The following is a 15,709-nucleotide window of genomic DNA, read 5'->3' as shown; positions in this document are numbered from 1 at the left end:
GTTGCTCTGATACTGGTACACTGGGTTAGATGCCTTTCTGTGTTGCAAACTTTTATGGTTCTATAAGTAAAAACAAAAGTAATTGTCTAGAGAGAAACAGTTAGTAATCTGAAAACCCATTTCACTGAAGTAAATTTCTCCAACTCTTTATTTACCAACAAAAAAAGTACAAAGCTACATGCTTGATGAATACATTGTTTTCACTGTTGAATGCAGCTTTGACAGCTCATAGATCTTGTTTTCTGTTTTAAACTTGCAAGATTACAACTGCAAAAATGATACGTATGTTATTTTTGAATACACCATAAATTAATCTTTTCAAATTGCAAATTTCTGTTGTAAATTTGTAATGATTTTGTTGAACATGGTAATAATTCCTACTGTAATCTACAAATCTATGTTCTTAGCTATCTCAGTAACAATCGAATAAGCATTTTGGAACCTGGCACATTTGATAATTTGTCAAGCACCTTACAAGTTCTTCGACTGAGCAAAAATCGGATTTCACATCTACCTGTCAAGATTTTCAAGTTGCCACATTTGCTGCATTTGTGAGTATAAATCCTGATAAAATTTTCATTATTTTGTGTATCCTAGTTTGGTTGTACTTGTCAATAGTTTCAGAATCATTTTTCACTCTTGAAGATTCACTGGTTAAATAACTGGTATGCATGTAATTGTTCAGCATTTATTTAAATGCAATGAATACTGCAAATATAATTGATCTCTAATTTACAAGTAAGTGTTATAGGTCTCCCCTTTAATGAGTGGAAAAAAATCTTTTCATTTAAAATTTCCTGTACTACTTACTATTTATAAGATCTGAATTTTAGTTCCATATTTAATGCAAACTTAAACTATTTAATTTTGCTGTTAAATTCAGCATTGTCATGATATTCCTCCAGCATTACTGAAGTCATAGCGATTGGATGTAAGCTAGTGTTCATATTGTTCTGTTGCTACCATGTATAGTACAAATGTATTAGAAAGTTCAGTATCGATCTAATCTTCAGTAGTTACCTTTATTGCTTAGATTACTGGTACCTCCTACAATTTAATTTTATATTTCTCCAACTGTTGGGATGCACTGGAATTGCACGGAATCTCTGTGCATGAAGTGTAATTAGCGTTTCATATGCATACAATTATTTTACCATTGTACATTGTTATGCAGTTTATTTGCTGCATCATTTTGATAAATCTACCGAATCCTAATCTAATTTTTGTTAGCATCAATGGATTCCAGACTAAATAAAATCACGCACTCAACTAACATATCAATGACAAATATTGAACAACTTAGCCCACAGCTGTTGTAGTTTAGAAAGGTTGGAAGGAGAAACCTGTGAGTTTGGTATTGGTGGTGTATAGATTATTGGAGGTCATTCTGAAAGCTAGGATTTACATGCATTTGGAGAGGCAGGTCTGATTGAAGATAGTCAGCATGACTTTGTATTAGGGAAATCATCACTCAAACATGATTGAGTTTTTTTGAGGAAGTAACCAAAAATATTGATGAGAGCAAAGCAGTAGACGTTGTTTACATGGACTTTAGTAAGGTCCACGTGGTAGACTAATTAGTAAAGTTTAAATCATACATGATTCGGAGAACTCGCTAATTGGATACAAAATTGGCTAGATGGCAACGTGATCATAGAGTTATTTTTTCAAACTGGAGGCTTGTGACCAGTGGTGTTCCACAGGAATTAATACTGGTCCAATTTTGTTTTCATTCACATGGTTTGTATAAATGACAAATTTAGGAGACAACGGTTAGTGAGTTTGCGGATGACTCCAAAATTGGCAATATGGTGGACAGTAAAGAAAGTGCTTCATAATCTCAGATAAATCTGATCAGTTGGTCCACTGGGCTGAGGAATGGCAGATTGCATTTAATTTGAACAGAGGAGATATTGCATTTTGGCAAGACAAACAAGGGCAGGACTTAGGACTTAGATCATTAATATTAGAGCCCTGGGTAATGTTGTAGAACAGATAAACTAAGGGGTTCAAATACGTAGAAATTTACGTCTCATGGTTGGTTAAGGGTGGTTAAGAAGGTGTTTAGCACACTTGCCTTCATTGCTCAGACCTTTGAGTATAGGAGTTAAGATGTCATGTTGAGGTCTTACAGGATGTTGATGAGGCCTCTTCTGTAGTACTATGTACAGTTCAGCTCACTCTGCTATAGGAGGGTATTCTTAAATTGGAGAGAGTTCAGAAAAGATTTACCAGGATGTTATTGGGAATACAAGGTTTGAGTTAGGCTGGGACTTTTGTCACTGGAGGATTGGAGGTTGAGAGGTGCATTGAGAGGGTTATAAAATCATGAAAGGCCTAGATAAGGTGAATAGTGAGGGTCTTTTCCCGAGGGTGGGGGAGTTCAAAATTCGGGGCATATTCTTAGTGTGAGAGGAGAAAGATTTGAAAAGGGCATGAGGGGCAACTTTTTTTTACAGTGGTTCATTTGTGGAATGAACTGCCAGAGGAAGTGGTGAATGAAGGTAAAGTTCAAAAGGCATTTGGATAAGTACATAAATGGGAATGGTTTGGAGGGATATGGGCCAAATGTGGGCAAGTGAGACTAGTTTGGTTTTGGAACGTGATCAGCATGGAGTACTTCTACCGAAAAGTCTGGTTCCATGCTGTGAGACACTGATCAGAAGTGATCTTATTGAAACATGTAAGTTTCTGAATGGACTTATTAGGCTAAAGAACCAGTGGATGTTTCTTCTTGTGGGAGAGACCAGAACTAGGTGACACAGTTTATAAGTAAGAGATCTCAGTCTAATAATAGAGAGAAAAGGAGATAACATTTATTAAAGGTAGAGCAGGTTCAAAATTCCAACTGCTATATTCCTGCTGTCAAGTCCTATGTGATCTCTACCTTACTTGGAAGTTATTTATCTACATAGGTAGTGGGTTGCATATCTGGCTTAATTTACTATATAACTACTTACTTTTCTGCCAAAAGTGGTATTTGTATGTCATATCTCCCTGTCTATTCCTTTTGCATTATTTTTATCTCCTATTAAAATTTTTTGTGTGAAATAAAAACATTAATGATGGATCAATTAGAGGCAGTCCAACTCATCCATGTTGACCAGATATCCTAAATAAATCTAGTTTCATTTGCCAGCAGTCGGTATAGGGAATGCTGGATGAATAAAGAAATTGAGGGTTTGGTTAAGAAAAAGAAGTAAGCATATGTCAGGTATAGACAGGATAGATCGAGTGAATCCTTAAAAGAGTATAAAGTAAGTAGGAGTATACTTAAGAGGGAAATCAGGAGGGCAAAACGGGGACATGAGATAGCTTTGGCAAATAGAATTAAGGAGAATCCAAAGGGTTTTTACAAATATATTAAGGACAAAAAGGTAACTAGGGAGAGAATAGGGCCCCTCAAAGATCAGCAAGACGGTCTTTGTGTGGAGCCACAGAAAATGGGGGAGATACTAAATGAATATTTTGCATCAGTATTTACTGTGGAAAAGGATATGGAAGATACAGACTGTAGGGAAATAGATGGTGACATCTTGCAAAATGTCCAGATTACAGAGGAGGAAGTGCTGGATGTCTTGAAACGGTTAAAGGTGGATAAATCCCCAGGACCTGATCAGGTGTACCTGAGAACTCTGTGGGAAGCTAGAGAAGTGATTGCTGGGCCTCTTACTGAGATATTTGTATCATCGATAGTCACAGGTGAGGTGTCCGATGACTGGAGGTTGGCAAACTTGGTGCCACTGTTTAAGAAGGGTGGTAAGGACAAGCCAAGGAACTATAGACCGATGAGCCTGACCTCAGTGGTGGGCAAGTTGTTGGAGGGAATCCTGAGGGACAGGATGTAAATGTATTTGGAAAGGCAATGACTGATTAGGGATAGTCAACATGGCTTTGTGTGTGGGAAATCATGTCTCACAAACTTGATTGAGTTTTTTGAAGAAGTAACAGAAGATTGAGGGCAGAGCAGTAGATGTGATCTATATGGACTTCAGTAAGGTGTTCGACAAGGTTCCCCATGGGAGACTGATTAGCAAGGTGAGATCTCATGGAATATAGGGAGAACTAGCCATTTGGATACAGAACTGGCTCAAAGGTAGAAGACAGAGGGTGGTGGTGGAGGGTTGTTTTTCAGACTGGAGGCCTGTGACAAGTGCAGTGCCACAAGGATCGGTGCTGGGTTCTCTACTTTTTGTCATTTACATAAATGATTTGGATGCGAGCATAAGAGGTACAGTTAGCAAGTTTGCAGATGACACCAAAATTGGAGGTGTAGTGGACAGTGAAGAGGGTTACCTCAGATTACAACAGGATCTTTACCAGATGGACCAATGGGCTGAGGAGTGGCAGATGGAGTTAAATTCAGATAAATGCAAGGTGCTGCATTTTGGGAAAGGAAATCTTAGCAGGACTTATACACTTAATGTTAAGGTCCTAGGGAGTGTTGCTAAACAAAGAGACCTTGGAGTGCAGGTTCATAGCTCCTTGAAAGTGGAGTCGCAGGTAGATAGGATAGTGAAGAAGGCGTTTGGTATGCTAACCTTTATTAGTCAGAGTATTGAGTACAGGAGTTGGGAGGTCGTGTTGCGGCATACAGGATATTGGTTCGGCCACTGTTGGAATATTGTGTGCAGTTCTGGACTGCTTCCTATCGGAAAGATGTTGTGAAACTTGAAAGGGTTCAGAAAAAATTTACAAGGATATTGCCAGGGTTGGAGGATTTGATCTATATGGTGAGGCTGAACAGGCTGGGGCTGGTTTTCCCTGGAGCGTCAGAGGCTGAGGGATGACCTTATAGTGGTTTACAAAATTGAGGGGTATGGATAGGATAAATAGACAGAGTCTTTTCCCTGGGGTTTATAAAATTATGAGGGGAATGGATAGGGTAAACAGGCAAAGTCTTTTCCCTGGGGTCAGGGAGTCCAGAACTAGAGGGCATAGGGTTTAGGGTGAGAAGGGAAAGATATAAAAGAGACCTGAGGGGCAAGTTTTTCACAGAGGGTGGTACGTGTATGGAATGAGCTGCCAGAGGATGTGGTGGAGGCTGGTACAATTGCAACATTTAAGAGGCATTTGGATGGGTATAATGAGTAGGAAGGGTATGGAGGGATACGGGCTGGGAGCTGACAGGTGGGACTAGATTGGGTTGGGATATCTGGTCAGCATGGACAGGTTGGACCGAAGGGTCTGTTTTCATGCTGTACATCTCTATGACTCTATTTGGCCCATATCCCTTTAAACCCTTCCTATTCATATACTCAACCAGTTGCCTTTTAAATGCTGTAATTGTACCAGTCTCCACCACTTAGTCTGACAGCTCATTCTATACACACACCACCCTCTGTGAGATCCTTTTTAAATTTTTCCATTCTCAATCTATGCCCCTTTGTTTTCGACTCCCCAACCCTAGGAAAATGTGTATTTACCATATCCATGCCTCTCATAATTTTATAAACTTCTTTAAGATCACCCCTCAGTCTTCAATGCTTCAGGGACGTTGGTCCCAACCGATTCAGCTTCTCCCTGTAGCTCAAATTGTCCAACCTTGATAACATCCATGTAAATCTTTTCTGAACCCTTTCAAGTTTCGCAACATCCTTCCTATGGCAGGGTTACCAGAATTGCATGCAGTATTCTGAAAGTGGCCTAATCAATGTCCTATACAACTGCAATGTGACCTCCCAACTCCTCTACTCAGTGCACCGACCAATAAAGGTACGCCTGCCCATCGTCGCCTTCACTATCTTATCTACCTGCAACTCTGCTTTCAAGGACCTCCACTTCAAGGTCTCTTTATTCAGCAACACTCCCAGGGTCTTACCATTAATTGTACCAGTCCTGCCCTGATTTCCCGTTCCAAAATGCAACACCTCACATTTATCTAGATTAAACTCCATCTGCCACTTCTCAGCCCATTGGCCCATCTGATTAAGATCCCGTTGTACTTTGAGGTAACTTTCTTCGCTGTCCACTACACCAATTTTGGTGTCATCTACAAACTTACTAACCATACCTCCTATGTTCGTATCCAAATTATTTATAGATTATTGAAACATTTGTATTTCTCGATTGTTGCAAACAGGAATCTATGACCTTCTGTTCTCTGAAGCAAAGCTAGGTAAATCTAGAGTAAGACTTTTTAAAAAATTTTGTTGAGAATTCAATTGACGCAGATATTCCAAAATGATGATCTGAGCAATGTTCTCTCGCTGTTACTATTGACGTGACAAATGGAATTATGAATGGAAGTTGTTTGTGATTGATATAAACTCAGATTTGTGGGACTGCATTTTTCATCACAAAGAACAAGACCTGACTCGCATTTGTTTTAAGCAATCTGTCGAATTACTGCTGAAATTAATGTTAGCCTTAAGAATAAAGATCATTGGGTTGCTTTGCATGACTGCTTTCTATGACTTGTGAAATTTGCAGCTACCAGATGGTAGAGCAGACAGTGCCTCCATAATTTTTAAACTGTTTTTTCGTGGGATTTGACTGTTGCTGGCAAGCCCAATAATTTTTTTTTTCCAACCCTAATTGTCTTGAACTGAGTGACTTGCTAGGATAATTCAGAGGGTAGTTAAGATCAGCCTTTTTGCTATGGATCTGAAGTCATATGTGGTCCAGATTTCCTTCCTTTTTTAAGGACAGTTGTACGTTTTCATCACAATTAATAGGTTTCATGGTCATTATTACTGAAACTAGCTTTATTAATTAAATGTAAATCCTACCATCTGCCTTGGTGGGATTTCAATTCCATAAGCTCACTGAATTGTTATGGCACAAGAGGAAGCCATTTGGCTTTTTAAGCCTGCACATGTCCTGTTACCTTCCCCTCCTGTTACCTAGTGCCAATTTCCTGTCTTTTCCCTGTAACCCTGCATATGGCAGATGTTCTGGATTACAAGTCTAGTGACATATGCTACGTCAGTTGGGGATGGCATAGCAGTGACATACTGGTATTAAAGAGCAAAGACAAACCTCTGGTATGTTTTGAATTCTGGACTGAATCTAAATGTTTGGTGGTCTCAACACAAGAATATTCAATTTGCACTGGGTCTTGTTGACTAGTTTTGTTCTGAAAACTTTAAAGTTTGGAAATCAAACACACTGTACTTTTCACTTTCATCATTTCAACACATTTGGAATTTGGATCAGTTAATTTGGGAGCTGCCTATTTTTAATACTAGCAGAAATGAGAGAACAATTGCAAGTGAAAGCAGACTTAAGGAAAAGTTTTTGCACAATTTATGTTCCAGAGAACTGAACCGAAACAGAATACGTCTCATCGATGGGCTAACATTCCAAGGATTAGACAGCTTAGAAGTGCTTAAATTGCAGAGGAATAACATCAGCAAACTCATGGATGGTGCCTTTTGGGGTCTTGCCAGGATGCAAGTTTTGTAAGTCATGTTTACAAAATGATATCTCAGATATGAGGATTCTAGAAGGTCATCTGTAGCAGAAATGCACTATGTTGCAGGATTCTGCATTGTTATAAAATCATTACAGCACAGAAAGATTCATCACGTTGAGTTCATGAAGACTGTCAGTGGACAAGCCAATCAATCATTTGCATTTCCACCCCTGCCACCCTAATATTCTGTCCCTGTAGCCCCTATTTTGTTCATCTTCCTTCTATCTTGTTACTTCCCATATGCACTCTCCTTAGAAGTGACTGTAACAACAGGCCATCAAACTTATATGTTCAATATGTGGTATTGTAGGCTGTTATTCTAATGCCTACATGTATTTTCATCTTTTGCTCCATTTATATTTATCATATGCTGAAGTGAATCTGGACAGTCGAAGGTTTACCCTGAAATATCATATTGCGCAATGTTATAATGCTATAAAAAAACTGCAATTCAGACTTTAGTAGATGTCTAAATTTTCTATCTGTCCCAGTGAGTAGGTGATAGATGGGGATTCTAAGGCTTTTTGATTTTGTAGATTTGTCGACTTTGTTGGTCACTTTGGTGTGAAAATTTGAATTGTAGTCAGTTTTAACAAATGTAGTATTTGTAATGCATTTCATTAGAAGTAAGGTATGAATTAATTTCTTGTGGTCCTATGTTTTGTTTGAAGGTAGCATAACTCTCAAATTTATCTTTTCTAGACATTTGGACAATAATGTCTTGAATGAAGTGAAAAGTGGCTGGCTTTATGGATTGTCTTCTCTGCAGCAGCTTTTTCTGAACTACAATACTATCTCTCGAATACATCCTGATGCCTGGGGATTCTGCCAGAAATTAGTGGAATTGTAAGTGCCCCCCAATAGCACTTGTGAAATTAGAGCAATGGATTCACATATATTTGTGAATGATGTCACTGATGTAATCGTGACAAAGTGAGAACACATTCCGCGATGGTTGTAGAAGTAGCATTGTATTAAATTATGGTCTGTATATGAAGTTAATAGTGTTGGAATACTTATGACTACACCGGAGTTATGAAGTAGCACAGCAGATAAAGACAATCAACTCTTATAATATTCTGGTATGTGGACAAACTGAAACTTGGAATAAGGACAAACTTGATTGTGATGTGAATGTTCGATTCCCAACCCCATCCCAAAACGTTAAACACCTCTAAATCTGTGCAGAGTAATTTAGTTATTAGAGTGATAGTCAGAGAGATGTATAGCATGAAAACAGACCTTTCAGTCCAACTTGTCCGTGTCGATCAGATAACCCAACCCAATCTAGTCCCACCTGCCAGCACGTGGCCCATATCCCTCCAAACCCTTCCTATTCATATACCCATCCAAATGCCTCTTAAATGTTGCAATTGTACTAGCCTCCACCACTTCCTCTGGCAACTCATTCCATACATGTACCACTCTCTGAGTGGAAAAGTTGCCGCTTAGGTCTTTTTTTTATATCTTTCCCCTCTCACCCTAAACCTATGCCCTCCCCGACCCCAGGGGACTCCCCGACCCCAGGGAAACGACTTTGTCTATTTGTTCTATCCATGCCCCTCATGACTTTATGAACCTCTACAAGGTCATCCTGTGGCCTCTGACGCTCCAGGGAAAACAGCTCTAGTCTATTCAACCTCTCTCTATAGCTCAAATCCTCCAACCCTGGCAACATCCTTGTAAATCTTTTCTGAACCCTTTCAAGTTTCACAATATCTTTCCGATAGGAAGGACACCAGAATTGCATGCAATATTCCAAAAGTGGCCTAACCAATGTCCTGTACAGCGCAACATGACCTCCCAACTCCTGTACTCAATACTCTGACCAATAAAGGAAAGCATACCAAACGTCTTCTTCACTATCCTATCTACCTGCGACTCCACTTTCAAGGAACTATGAACCTAAACTCCAAGGTGTCTTTGTTCAGCAACACTCCCTAGGACCTTACCATTAAGTGTATAACTCCTGCTAAGATTTGCTTTCCCAAAATGCAGCACCTTGCATTTATCTAGATTAAACTCTATCTGCCACTTCTCAGCCCATTGGCCCATCTGATCAAGATCCCGTTATCATCTAAGGTAACCTTTTTCACTGTCCACTACACCTCCAATTTTGGTGTCATCAGCAAACCTACTAATTATGCCTCTTATGCTCACAATCAAATCATTTATATAAATGATGAAACGTAGTCGACCCAGCACTGATCCTTGTGGCACTGCACTAGTCACAACCTCCAGTCTGAAAAGCAACCCTCCACCCCCACCCTCTGTCGTCTACCTTTTAAGCCACTTCTGTATCCAAATGGCGAGTTCTCCCTGTGTTCCATGAAATCTAACCTTGCTCACCAGCCTCCCATGGGGAAGCTTGTCGAACGCATTACTGAAGTCTGTTGTTTAGTTTTAGTTAGTTTTAAAGTTGTAGTTGCAAAATCTATAACACACAGCAAACAATCCATTGTGGAGGATGTGAAAACCTCTTCTTGAAAGAGTTAAATCATTTGGATGCTAAGTTGAAATGCATTTTACAGTAAGTTTGACAAACTTATTTTTGCAGTTAGCACATTTATATTTGCTTGTTTGTTACTTCATTCAATTTGAACAAAGCTAAACCTGTTGGGTATATGTAAACTTTCACATTGAGATTCTAGATTTTCCAGCACTCATGAGTTGAACAGAATTGAATTCCAGCTGACTGTTGGTTGTTCTGTTTTCATGCTAGTCAATTTGATTGCTCCCTGTTCTTTCCACAAAGGTTAGTGGTATGAAGTAATTTGAAAAACCTTTTATTTGAAGGACTACTCATTTGGAATGAAAGACAGCAAGCATGATGTACATTAGAGGGAGATCTTTGAGGGTTTAAATTAATTAGGAATAACATGGGGGATATTGTGCACTTGGGTACAGAATAATTGAGGGTAAGTGCATAAGTTACAAGATGTTTTGTATGTTTCAGTCACCACTGAAACATGTAAAGTTAGCTTTGCTTAGATGTGGACAGAAGAAAATAAATGGAATAATTAAAATTGTGTAATTCATGTTATTTTGACTTGTCACAGTTATACAAATAGGTTGCTATGAAGTAGTTTTCTGTTTTACTTTAATAAGAGTATACAGAATGACTGTACATGTGTCTTATTTGATTTTATTTGTTGCTGGGTGGGAAATTAACTTTTAGCTAGTTTTCTGCGTTTTAGGGTAGTCTTCTTCTGTCTGACTTTCCATTGGTGGTAATACTTCAGTAAATATTTTCTAAAAGTTTGTTTTTTCAAAATTTTACTTTCATTGAAATTGTAACATTGGTTATAGGCTAGTCGATAGAATATAAATATCCTGAAAACAAACATTGCTTTTCCTCACATTGGGATCAAAATTACATTCTGGTTTGAAAAAATAACGAGTTAATTCTGGTAACAAGTGATATTAATTCTGAATTTAAATGGGAGATCTGTTGATCTTTGCAGTTTTTCTTTCAGTTCATCTAATACCTAAAATATCCTATTTTACTCCTTGGATTGCTTGACAGAAAATAAAATTTTAGTATTCAGTCAATACATTTTGATGAATGATTGGTATGTATTTGTGTTCATTAGGATTCCAAGAGCATTTTTGAGATTTTTCAAATAAATGAAGAGCTTCATACTCTTGCATAATATATCTCATCTACCTCTTGGGTTAAATGGATCAGTGATTATGAGGAGAAAGCAGAAACAGGATACTGAGTTGGATGCTCAACCATAATCATTTTGTTTCTGTTTAACATCTCTTTAACCCACTATCAGCTTTCATAATGTTAACCCAAGGTCACAAATATGCTTTTTACAAACTGTTAGCTGACAATCCTATATTTTTGGTGTGCATTTCAGAAAAATTCCAGCTGGGATTTCATAGTTAAAGATTAAAAATCCCATGATATTGCCTCACTAAGTAAAATGTTTAGTAAACAGAAATAATGTTGATTTGTATACAAATGAGTGCAAGTCAGGCTGTCCTCTAAACTTGAATGCGGATTGAGTCCACAAATTAAACTTGATCTGAAATCCACAGAAGGTTGACATATATGCAGGTTGATACACATGGATGCTTTACATTTGCGTGCAGTGTACCATAGCTGTTTGTTCTCCCCCCTGTTTTCTGTTTTCTTTATCTGGATTGTATGGGACAAGGGATGAAAGTTGTTTTAATTTTTCCTCTGCCCACTGTGGCCAGTTTGATGTGATTTTTTTTTTAACACTTTAAATAATTGAATCGAGATTTGTTTTTTTTCTTACTGCCACCCTGGTGGCTCAGCTGGTTAAGGCAATGAAGAGCTGAGTTCAGTAAAACAAGGTGAGAATGCTTGAACTGCAATTCATCTTGGGCGTTGCACTACCATAATCTCTAAAGAAAATGTTTAAATGAGGTCAGTATTGGACTGACCCCACTGTTTGATTCAGAGTTTGCTAGGTTATTAAGGGTTGCATATTATTGATCTGAAGGTCAGAATACTTGTGGAAATGCACTGTAACATGATTTCTGCAACAGGTAAAAGGTAAAGATTGCTTGGTGAGGGGAGAAGGAAGGGTCAATGCATTATTTCTGTGTCAAAGGTAAAGCTGCCTCTGTATGCAAAATAGCTATTAACTAATTATATATTTTATTAATTTTTCTAAGTCTTATGATTTTTCTTCTCAGAAATCTTTCTCACAATAACCTGATCAGGTTGGATGAGGGAAGCCTAACAGGACTAAGCGGACTCCAGATTCTTCGCTTAAGTCACAACAGTATAAGCCATATTGCTGATGGGACCTTTAAAGGACTTCGAACTCTACGAGTATTGTACGTATTGAAATTTGCTATATAGTGAGACATGAACAAGTTTGATTCCAATCCGGATAATCTGCTGTAACAATTTAGAACATGCACTGCTGTGACTGATGTTTCATATTAAGTTAGATATACTGAATCCTCTGTTCTCATTTAAATCAAAATTGTTACATCAAATCATTTCTCTATTAACATGTAATAACCTCGTGAAAACCTTTTATGTCAACCTTGGTAGTAAGCCACTGGAGTGACTTGTTACTAGAAATTAGTCTGATAGCATGTTGAACATCTGGTTAGTGCTCAGTTAGTTCATGTAAACAATTCCTTTACACTTTCTTGCAAATTAGAGATTTCCCGAACTGAATCAATATTTTTTCCTCGTTTGTTAACACCGAAACAAAACCAACAGTCGTTCCTCTAATTTGCTGGTGGCAAGATCTTACTATATACAAATTGGCTGCCATATTTTCCTACTCTGCAGTATTTATTCTGGTGTAGTCAATGTTACTAACTCCGATGCACTTTGGGACATTCTGAGGTTGTCAAAGAGTTATACAAGTGTAAGTTTTTTATATTGTTGGTGTTTTAAGGGCATTTGTGAATCAAGGCTGTTACTGGTAATCAGATAAGTAGATATTTGTGATTTATTCAGTTTATTGCTACATTAATGAAATAATTCATGTCATTTTTTGTATTTGTATTAAACAAAGGGATTGAGTAAATCTAATCTTGTGCAATAATGCCCCAAATTATGTATACTTGAATGAAATTGCAAAGATCTTGTGGCTTTCTGTGTTTGACATTTCTTGAGATTTTAAATGCTGAATTGTATGTATATATACTTTCTTTGAAAAGCATCTGGGGAAACCATGCTTTTAAAGTATTTTTTTTCACATTTTGTAGTTAAGCAGTTGACATTTACTCAGCTTGTGTGCAAATGTATACAGTAGCTATCTATTTCTACATGAGAGGTCTGTAACCTTTTAGTTTGATTCTTCTGGTTTAAAGTTTAACAATCATAATGTATAAAACTAAACTGTCCGTAGTGTTAGGTGAAGGGGTAAATGTAGGAGTACGGGTCTGGGTGGTATACGCGTCGGTGTGGACTTGTAGGGCCGAAGGGCCTGTTTCCACACTGTAAGTAATCTAATCTAATCTAATCTAAAAAAAAAAAAAATGTTTGCTGAAAAGTTAGACTGTTTCATTGACCAGTGTAAAGTTTTTCTTGACTTTTAACTCTCTTCCACCTTTCCTGCTACAATAAGAAATCCACCTACAATACTTGTTAGCTTTTGCCAACTGCTTTTGTGCCATCTGCTTCTTCCTGGTTTAGCACAGATCAGTTAATATAGAAATAGCAAATGACACATTACTCAATTGCTATGCACAACTTTTTCAATTGTAAGTATTTTATCAGGTAAATATAAGAGAAATAGCAGTGGAAACAAATTGTAATGTAGCTTCAAAAATTTTTTAAATTTTTTAAAAATTACATATTTTACATATCTTTTTCTAATATACAACTGTTAGTCTATATCAGTGCTATCTGCTAGAGACAGAGAACTGTAGAGTATGTTAGGTTTATTGAGGAAAGAGACTTCATAATATGATTATTGCAGATCCTGTATATTAATTATCTATGTTGTTCTTACCACTTTCATTGCACTGAGAATAGGACCAAAGAGCTGTTTTTAAACTATGTTTACTTTTAATATAGATTCATTATACTTTCAGCAAGTTTAGTGCCTTGTGTAAGTATTGTATCCCAATGTTCTGTGTTAATCCTGAAATCTTAAAATGTAGTAATTTGTTTAGAAAAGAGATAAATTTGGTAATAAATATATATAGAAAATATTATATATAATAAAACATCAATTTACAATTTATTTTGAGGATACATTAATTTCTACAATTATGATTTTATTCACTTGTTTATCATTTACTATGGTAGAAGTTACTTTTGCTGTCAATTTCAAAACTGATTTTCAGATTGGGGAAATTAGCTTTGCTTGCTCCTAAACTTATAAAGTAGGTGCCGTGCAGTAGTTTCGGTTATTTTCCAGGAGTGGAATATTTCTGATTTTTGCTAAATTTCAGTTAGCAACCAAATGCAAGAAAACTTTCAGATCTCCAAGTTTCCTAATCTCCAGTCACATAGTGTTGGCAGTAATTGTGAAAGGGTATGATCATTAAATGTGTCATTTCTTTACAGTTGTAAATCAATAGTAAGTATTGCAAATATGATATTCAATTATTCAAAGTATGCTGAAAACATGACTAAAAATTGGCAGCTCAGTCACGGAATGTAAAAAAAATGAGATTTTTATTTTTCTTGGGAATAAATTAATCGTTGATAGCTTAAAAAATCTAATGTTGCATTTTAAAGATCTGCTTTAGTTTTTAGTTTTTGGGCAGCTGCCAAATCTTGTTTAGTGATGCGTTTGTCAGTGAAAAGGAATTTACAAAGAACTTTCATGATCACCACCTCTTCTTTACACCCAAAGGTAGAAGCAAAAGTTTCTGTTTGCAAGAAGATATCCTGCAGAACTTAGTTTTTCCTTGGAGCATTTTTGCTTTCAGAGGTTTATGTTTATATTTTGAACAATCTGTCTGACAGTGTGCTGCGGTTTTCTACTTGAATGCTGAGAATTCTAATTAAATGAAGCAGAGGCCCAATGGGTCCTGCACCTGGTGAAAGAGAAACGAGCATGCTTTAATTATGGTTCCATTGTTGCTGAGGATTGACGAGCCTTCAGTGGGTGTGAAACTGCTGAAATGCATAACTATTCAAATGGAGGTCAAGCCTTGAGGCCTTCACACAGCAATGATTAACAAGCCAACAGGCATTCAGGCCTAGCCAGCCAGAAAGAATAGGAAATTGCCAGTGAAGCTTGTAAGAGAAAGGAAGTAAATACAAAAAGAACTCAAATCAAAGGTTTTTCTACTCAGAACATTTTTTCTTTTACTTTACCCTCCTTTCTTTTCAATTAAAAGAAAAACATGCAATGAGCAAAGACATTGACGTTATATAGAATACAATGACATAGTCAATTTAAAACCCTATATTTAGAGAATAAATATCCAAAGATAGAATGCCCCTCTATTATACTAGTATATACTTTCATCTCAAGGGAAACTGGCTGGTCAAGCTGAGAATCAAATTCTGCTTTAGAAAAGAAAATATGCATTTAAACAGCACTTTTTCTGATGACTGGATGTCTCAAAGCACTTTTCATTTAGTTAAGTACCTTTTTTTGAAGTGTTGTTGTAGGTAGTTATATGTAAGGTAAAACCAAATTTGAATTTTTAATACATAAATTAATTTCAGTCACCTTCATGTTAAATATATTGTTTATTACTTCAGTGGGACAACAAGTACAATATTGAAGTTTTCCAGTTTGTTCCAGCTTGCAAGACTTTAATACAAACTGAACATATTGTTCTCTTGACTGCATGCATTAACCTAGTAGATCCTGTGTGGCTAGT

General features: G+C 37.0%; 1 protein-coding gene across 2 annotated transcripts in view; it reads left to right on the top strand.

Annotated features, from left to right (window-relative positions):
* lrig1 (leucine-rich repeats and immunoglobulin-like domains 1) overlaps nucleotides 1-15,709 on the top strand; it is a 121,269-nt gene that overhangs the window by 79,113 nt on the left and 26,447 nt on the right. For both annotated transcript variants that reach the window (XM_043708289.2, XM_043708290.2), the window contains exons 5-8: nucleotides 408-551; nucleotides 7,260-7,403; nucleotides 8,120-8,263; nucleotides 12,092-12,235. In XM_043708289.2, the coding sequence (XP_043564224.2) occupies nucleotides 408-551; nucleotides 7,260-7,403; nucleotides 8,120-8,263; nucleotides 12,092-12,235 (576 nt within the window). The remainder of the gene's footprint in view (nucleotides 1-407; nucleotides 552-7,259; nucleotides 7,404-8,119; nucleotides 8,264-12,091; nucleotides 12,236-15,709) is intronic.

Source organism: Chiloscyllium plagiosum, unplaced genomic scaffold, assembly GCF_037043375.1.
Source record: "Chiloscyllium plagiosum isolate Xiang-an unplaced genomic scaffold, Cpla_swu_hap1 HiC_scaffold_14, whole genome shotgun sequence".
Classification (NCBI taxonomy): Eukaryota; Metazoa; Chordata; class Chondrichthyes; order Orectolobiformes; family Hemiscylliidae; genus Chiloscyllium; species Chiloscyllium plagiosum.
The sequence above is the reverse complement of the archived record's forward strand: the minus strand, read 5'-3'. Positions and strand labels throughout refer to the sequence as shown.